This window comes from Populus nigra, chromosome 4, assembly GCF_951802175.1.
Source record: "Populus nigra chromosome 4, ddPopNigr1.1, whole genome shotgun sequence".
NCBI lineage: Eukaryota > Viridiplantae > Streptophyta > Magnoliopsida > Malpighiales > Salicaceae > Populus > Populus nigra.
In genome coordinates, this window is record NC_084855.1 from 15,913,173 (window position 1) to 15,921,310 (window position 8,138).

The window sequence follows — 8,138 nt, forward strand, 5'->3', positions numbered from 1 at the left end:
AAAGGAAGAGAGAAAGGATATCGGATTCCAACTTAGAGAAAGAAAGTCATCGTTTATGATGATTCATGCCACCAAAACGTTTGAAATTAGTGTCAATGAGTTTCATTTCATGAGAGTAATTTTACTTTGATGTTCTTTTTCCTTCTCCTTACCCAAGGAGGGAGGTCTGACCGTGATAATATTTTTGGGTTTGGGTTAATTTTATTTTTAAGCTATTTTCTGATTTTTAGGCTATGTATAGGTTTATCATGGTGTTTTCTAAGTGTTTTGGCCTTTTGAGTAAAAAAATAGGTTGAAAATGAGTTTTTTTTTAAAAAATTAAAGCCTTGTTTTTTACAGCAACCAAAGGTTGCTAGATTTTACAAACACATATAACATATCATCAACTTTTTTTAAAAAAAAAAATAGGGCAGAATAAAAAGTAAAAAAAAATGAAGATAGGTCTAGACACACAGGTTAGGCTAGAAGGCCCACGAGCCAAGGCTTTTTTTTTTTTTTAAGATTCTTGATCTTTTATATTTGAGTTAAAAAATAATAAAAGAATTGTTGAAACCAATTGAATTTTTCTTTTATACTTGGGTTTAATAGGTTAATACACATAATTTGAACTATTAGTATTTTTCTTTTCCTTTTAGTTTAATGCTTATTACCTCTCAATTTTTTTTTAAAAAAATATAGTTGCATCATTTGTTATCAATGATGTATTTTTACTATCTTAGCACCACGTTCCTATCGTGGTATTTTTATTTCTAAAATAAATATTTGATACAAAAGATTATCAAGCAATTTATTGTCATATAATTAAAAAAAGTAATTTGTGAGATAAAAAATTTATTAAATTCGATGACGTGCATGACTTGCATCGCAAGTTTGCTTTGTTGACTTGAGTTCATTTAATTTTTCTAAAATAAATATTATTTTTTATCGACTTTGTCCTTTAACCGAATTAATTCAAGATTGAGCTTTTCAATTTATTTTTTTCAAGGTTATTCTCTTGAATTTCACATATCAACCCATGTTAACTTATGTATGTAGATCAAATATATATTTTTTAATCTCAATATTAGATAAAAAAATTGTTTAATTTATAATTAAAATCTATTTTTTTAAAAGACACATCACAGGTATTCTATTTTGTGCTTTAAATTTTTTGTTCTTCTATCTATAGAGCGGCCAATGAACTTAGTTGAGGCTATTTGGCAGAACAAAATCATTCAAATCACCTTGAGGAAGATGACACATTCAATGAAAACGACGGTACTCAACAACTATAAGCCGGTACGACACGTATTTTGTACAAGACGCAAGTTGGAGGCTCAAAAGTTCACCGACTGTTCATCCATAATCTAGCTGGCTGACGAGGCCTTGTTGGATGGATATGTGTTCCGAACACAGACATTTACGGCTTGGGGACGCTTATTTTGTCTCCAATCGTGCCTTTTAGTGCAGCCCCTTGAGCAAGACCAGGACTTTAGCCTCGTGGCTTGTCTATTTGTGCATGGTCCTACTTGTAAGTTTCCATGTTCTTAACGTGGGTCATCGAATGGCTCTGGACACAGATTCCCACTTGCTGTCCATGAAATTGAAACTTCCCCTTGCGTTTTGAGCTAAGCTAAATCAATGTTCAAGGAGCTTCACAAGCTGAAGGATTCGCCGAAAGTGGACAGGTTTTCCTAATGATATCTATCTGCTGGGGTTTGCGTACTATATAAAGGCATGGCTAAATTATTGATGGGCTGATTGTGATCTTCAGATAGTTTTAGGAGCTGACGAAGATATTTTGATAGCTAAATAATCAACGTCCACAAGACATCGATGAACTGAGTAACTGGAATATCGTGTTTGTAACGCCTACCTACGCCATATCTCACTTTCATGTCTTTGATACGTTGAGGTCTTTTCGCATATAGACAGCCTAAGAAGACAAATACCGCAAGCTACAACAATAATCAGTTTAGTCAGAAAAGAAGATGACTCGAAGCTGAGCATCAAGGATAAAATGAGATTACTTTCACCAGAGAAGACAATTTGTGAGTTCATGACTGAACTCAAACTGTAATTCTATTGTATTGATCAATATTCAATTGTAGTTCGACTCTACATAAATATTTCGATAAAGGGCCAAGAAAACTTGAATCATTTAATTTTTTTTTTGGGTGGAAGCAATGAATAAAGAATAATCTAATGGTCTTACCTGCCATGTGCCTGCAGCCTGTACAATATTCCACCAACGAGACAGAATGTGCCTAAGACAACAAGGCTATTCAATGGTAATTGATTGTACTGTATGCCCCGAAGAGCAACACTCGAGCAGGACACATGAGAACCACAAGCAAATGCATGTGTTGTGATGCAACGAGCCTACTGAACCGTTTCAAGGACTCTCTCCCAGTCTGCAAGATCCCTGAGAAGTTGAATTGGTTTTGGCCCATGTTCATAAATCCCACAGGCCTACCTACAAGGATACTGGCATCATTGCCATGCGGTGCCACGATGGAAAGCCAGAATTTGCGGCGATGCTGTCTCCTGGCTTTTCTGATGCGGTTTAGCTCTTGGCGAATCACATTCCTGACAGATTTAAAGTAGGAATTCATGTCATGATCCCTTTGGATGGTTCCTTCAGAACCATATGCAGAGCGGTCTCTTAGGATCTCAAGAGGATGCGGAGAGTTTAAGAACACAATCTGTGCAGAGCGGAGCTGCTTCTCTGCATCACTGGTGTCAGACGGTGGACAGTTCAAAAAATATAGACCACTACCTGATGGAAGAAGATGATGGTGAGGTGAGAATTTCTCATCCGGCTGCAGAATCAGAAGCTCCCCCATTGGAGCGTACAGTAGTTTCTGTGATAAAAAGTACACAAACAAGTTAGTAAAATAATCAAGATAAAAAAATACAATTAAGTAGATACTTTAAGAGAAACTTTACCTGGTTATTGAGACAAGGATGATTCCGGAAGTTTGCATTAACAGCCTTCAAAAGTTCTGCTACATGATTAGGATAATTGCAAGAGAAGGCTCGAGGCACAATGTCTCTATGCATCATAATTGCTTGAACATGGCTACGTGGCAAGCCAAGCTTCCGAAGAAGACGGTCACCTCCACACATGATGGAGGGTGCACCAAATGTTATAACAGGAAGCAAGGAAGAGGCTGGCACTTCACCTCTTATCTTCAGCATGAGATTTAGGAGTAGCGACAAGCTTCCTCCAAGAGAATGCCCTGTGAAACGAAAGGTAGCGCCCCTGCCATGAGATTTTAGATGGGCACGAACTTCGGGTAACATCTGTTCATACATTCCTTTTGCAGCCTCGTAAATACCTCGATGCACAAGCACATCCAATCCCTAAACCACAAAGGCAAATCACATTTATCAATTTGTGGGATTATGTACAGAATTAACACGCTGTTCTACTGCACTAAATGTCTGCAGAATAGAGGTCTTTTAAACATTAAGCAGTCTTTCTCAAGATAATGCTTGAATTGCTAAAACTTTTTCCCAACATTCTATACCAGCAAAGAAAGTAAATTTTTTGAACAGAGTGAATGATGATTTGAAAATTCAAAAAATTATTACCTCAAACAGGACTGGCTCAAACAGTAAATTTGCTTGCCAAGATGCTAGTGTCTCGGATCCCTGCACATCAGAAAATAAGAACCTGCCTGAGGATTATAGTCACAAAGACGATACCAACAATAAGTTAATAACAATCAAATTAGAAGTTTCTTTGAGCATTGTCATGACTGGTCCGGTGGGAATCATTTTTTGCAAGCTGGAATATGATCTTTGGATCACAGTCTAAAATATTCAACAGAGATGCAATCTATAAACAGAGATCACTGACCATTCTCCAGTTACCTCACACTCAGACCACAATTTACACTATACAGAATAAATTAATATGAGGTACCTGAATCGCAAAGAATCTTGTACCCCGATCATCATCACATATAAACCATTCACATGGTGATGAACGTGTCGAACTCAAATCATCTGCAACAGCCTGCTTCACTTCCTCCTTCGCAGCAACCACAGCTGTCATTGAGTCAGTGGTTGCCATAAAAGATGCCACATCTGGGTTCATTGTGTTAATGGGCCCAATGGTTTTATTGCCTCCTTGATAAGAATCCTCACTAGTATCAGCTTTTGAGGATCTTAAAGGAAGTATGCTCTTTGTATGTGAGTGCAAATAAGAAGCAGCAGAGGCAGCTATCTGATATGCAGATGAGGCACTTATGCGATTCCCAGCATTCTCCTGTTCATTGCCTTCCAGCTCATCCTTTGCAATCGTGCTTTCTGCTTCTTCATCTTCATCTTCAGGTGGCACATGATTTTTCTCAGTTCTCATGGCCATTTCCCTTCTCTCTATTGATGAAGTCACAAAGAAGAGACCACGGCGTTTCAAGAGACTTTCTGGCTGAATTTACCAAAAGAAGGAAGAAAAGTTCAATTCATCAACTTGAAGACATTTAAATTGCAACGTTAAAGCAGTAAATTTCTCGATCAGCAAGGAACAGAAAATAAGATAATGAACAGCGGAGACAGTAAATTCAGAGAAAATAAGTATCAAATTGAGCACTTTTTTGCCCAGTTACACTTTTGGCTTCACAGGCACAACATGCAACAGCTAAAACAACAACCTTAATAAACTAAAGCATCCCAAATCTCACAGATGTCAGCTGTGGCGTCCTACGAACATTGTTTAACAAAAGGGATCACAACAAACTCAGGAAATTCGCGTGCAAGCACAGTAATGATCTATACTCAAAATTGCTCCCCAACGAATTAAAATTCGACAAAAAGACACTTGAAATGAGAATTCAGAAAAAATAAAAAATTCCCCAAACAGGGAGGAAAACAGAAAATTTGAATATCTAAAAAGCACAAGCCATACGATTGAAAGTCATCTACAACAAAGCAGAGTAACTAAGATCATCTTCTTTTAATAAAGAAAATCCGATCACCAAAATTATAAAATCCACCATGTACAGGTCGATCCAAGATCCAATAAATCCACCAATCATATCCAAGACCTCATAAGAAAGAAATATTTACGCAGAACTATCATCTCCAGCGCGAGAAAACAGCGATCAAAGCAATAAACTTGAAAGCAAATGAAAAGAAAGAAAGAAATGGATAGATTTGGTACCTTGATATCAGGAATGCAATAAGCCAAGTTCCCCAAATAAGACATTTTCTCATACATTTTGGCTTCAGCTAACGAGGCCCTCCTTAACAATCTCGAAAACGAATCTCTATCAAATTCAATCTCTTTCTCTCCTTCTTCTTCTTCATCATCGTCTCCAACTCTACACACATCACACTCCTCTTCTTCATCATTCACCAAAGCAGCATCACCTTCTTTCCTTACCTCTTCATTAACACCACCAAAGCTTCCTTTTCTCTCATCTTCCCAAAGTGATTTCACTTGCAAAATCTTCAAAACCCAGTTCCCATTTTCCCCTTCACTCGATCCCATTGCTTCGCTCTCGCCCTCCACCCCATTCTCCACCAACACGGCATCGTCTGAAGCCATCCCATTGTACCTGGTACTCTTACCTCCTCCAGACCACAGAGATTGCCAAGGGCGTCTAAGACTAAAAGAGAACGTTGGCGACGCCGTTTTCTGAGGCGCCGTCGATTTATCCCTCGCAACCGCACTCAGCTGAGATGCGTTCGTAATTGAACGCGCCTCCACCTGGGATCCACTCACGGTTGATATGGTTGAAGCTATCCCATGAATCCCAGCTGTTTTTAAGCATATACTATCCATTTTATTATTATTATTATTATTATTATTATAAACTACCAGAGTATTTTTGTGTTTGCTTCTCCTGTTCTGTTGCGTCTGCCTACCAATGAATTTCTACCAAGCCAAGACGCCGAGGTTTATGGACAAACCACAATCTTCGAATTTCTCTCCTCCGTCTTCTTATTTTCTTCTTTTCTTGCTCTAACAAAATCTTCGAGAGGGGTGCAAATTTAAAGAAAGCTAAGGTTTGGTTAGCTCAGCTACCATTTATTTCCCCGTTCTTTTCTCGCTGCTTCTTGTTCTTTTTTTTTTTAATGTATATTTACTAAAATAGCCATCGTCTATCGACGACGTCGTTGCTGTGGTGAGCTACACTGTTATTATGATTATTTTGCTTTGTTGGCTTCTTCTTCGCATTGAATGAAATGATTCTCTATGTCAAAAGCGTGTTGCAACCTGAGGACGTCCGATCCATTAAAGGTTTGCCATTTGTCACGCAAAAGATTAGCTACCTTTTATTTCCCATTTTTTCTCTCCCTTTTTTTATATATATATATTTACTAAAATAGTCGTCGTCTGTCGACGGCGTCGTTACTGTATTGAACAACATTATTATTATTTTTTTCCTTTCTTTCTTTATATATTTTGCTTCTCCTTCACATGGGATGCGATTCTCTGCATCGACAGCGTGTTGCAGCATAAGGAAGTCTGGTCCCCTAATAGAACACGTGCGAAGATGGGACCCACGAGACAGAGAAGATTTATCTTGAAATACCACGTCACCTGTGGAGGCAGATAATAATAAAACCCTGTCATCCACAGGCGACGTGTCCGTAAGGCTTTCCTAATTTCTGGCCTGTTTCTTCCATGTGTACATAGGTGTCCTTGCTCTACAGTTTACACGTCTCTTATACGTATTGATGGTTACCGAACGTATCTATAATCTGTCCACCTTGTTTTTTTTGTTTTTTCGGTAAACGGTATATCAGGATTAATTCATATTCACACCAACTAATCTCTCAAAACCTTAAAATTTTAAAATTAACAACCACATGAATCTACAGTGATCGTGATTTTATAGCACTCAATCAAGAATAAATTTAGAACTTAACTAATTAAATTACATCTCTCAGGATTATTTATTGATATTTATTGATCTTCGAGTCAACTTACATGCATTTTAACTAATCTTTTGAATCACTAAAATTAATAACTAGATAAATTTCTAGTGATTTTAGGATTTATAACACTCAAATAAGTGATTTTCATAGAAGAAACACATTACTTGACCAATTAAACTATACTTATTGTGCTAGTGTGTCCATCTTCTTTCCATAGCCAATACCTGTCCTTCTCTGCCATGAAGTTTTTTTTAACAAAATCTCTCTTTTTACAAGCCCAGAAAAGATCAAATCTTTTTATCCCATCCAAGATTTCAACAACATAGATTAAATCAAAGAAAAGAAACCACAAAAGTTGTTAAGTAATTTGCTTGTCAGCTCTTGTTACAGTCATGAGTTCTGCAGTTGATAATCTACTGTCAGGAAACCATGGTTGAAGGCTTCAAGCGTATGAGGAAGATGATTCACGTTCAAAAACAGGAACTAGTTTACTTTCTTTTGAAGTATATCATATGTTTATTACAGAGGTAGATGAGTGGAAGTGGATTAGTTTCTTCTTATCACCATTAACAAGACCCAATTCTATCTCTACCTTGTCATGCCTGAATTGTTTTTTGATGGAGAATAGTCTGACAAGAAAAACTCTTGAGGTTATCGGATCGGCTTGTGGTGATTTTATTCAAGGATATTTTATGAATAACTTGAAGAAAAAAAAAAAAAAACTTCTTTAGCTTATACAAGTTGTCTCCATGAGTCCAATAAGAATCTTAAATGAAGTATAATGGAACCATGATGCTTCTTCAAAAAGTTAAAGATTTGAAATTACCTTTAGAGGCATCAGTCGACTTTAAAAGAGTAGAAAATAAACAAGTCAATTCAATTACGTAGGTATTTAAATTAAGAATAAACTAGTCTAATTTAATTTGATTTCATAGATATTTTAAATAGTATAATTTAATTCAATTATATGATTTAGTATTTTATTATAAAAATATGAATTGTTTTGTTAAAGGTTATCGATTGAATTTAATTTTATTTATAATTTGATTTTAAATATACTGTTAGATGTGTTAAAATTCTTTAACAATTTGTCATATTTTTTTCAACAATAATATTTGTGTAATTAATATTTATCCCTCATTAATGTATATATCAATGATATTTTTTCTTATTAAAACTATAAGGGTAAAATTATACTTTAGCCCATTCTTTCCATAAAAAGATGAGATTTCATGAGCTATAAATACATTATAAATCTTTCAAAA

The 8,138-nt window shown here is 36.1% G+C and overlaps 1 protein-coding gene across 1 annotated transcript; it reads right to left on the reverse strand.

Moving 5' to 3' along the window:
- Positions 1-1,982: 1,982 nt before the first annotated feature.
- LOC133690915 (phospholipase A1 PLIP2, chloroplastic-like) lies at positions 1,983-6,013 on the reverse strand. The gene is made up of 5 exons (XM_062111194.1): positions 5,150-6,013; positions 3,911-4,417; positions 3,577-3,636; positions 2,929-3,345; positions 1,983-2,843 (listed from the first exon to the last, which is right to left on the reverse strand). Exons 1-5 carry the CDS (start codon positions 5,771-5,773, stop codon positions 2,265-2,267), a joined length of 2,187 nt encoding a protein of 728 aa, XP_061967178.1. The 5' UTR covers positions 5,774-6,013; the 3' UTR covers positions 1,983-2,264.
- Positions 6,014-8,138: the final 2,125 nt, after the last annotated feature.

Bases quoted from the DNA above. Each gene is read 5' to 3' on its own strand.
- LOC133690915 (XM_062111194.1), bottom strand. From the start codon at position 5,773: ATGGATAGTATATGCTTAAAAACAGCTGGGATTCATGGGATAGCTTCA. The intron at 3,346-3,576 runs GTAATAATTTTT...TTTGTGGTTTAG, and splicing joins TTGAGCCAGTCCTGTTTGAG to GGATTGGATGTGCTTGTGCA. The intron at 2,844-2,928 runs GTAAAGTTTCTC...TTTTTATCACAG, and splicing joins ATCCTTGTCTCAATAACCAG to AAACTACTGTACGCTCCAAT.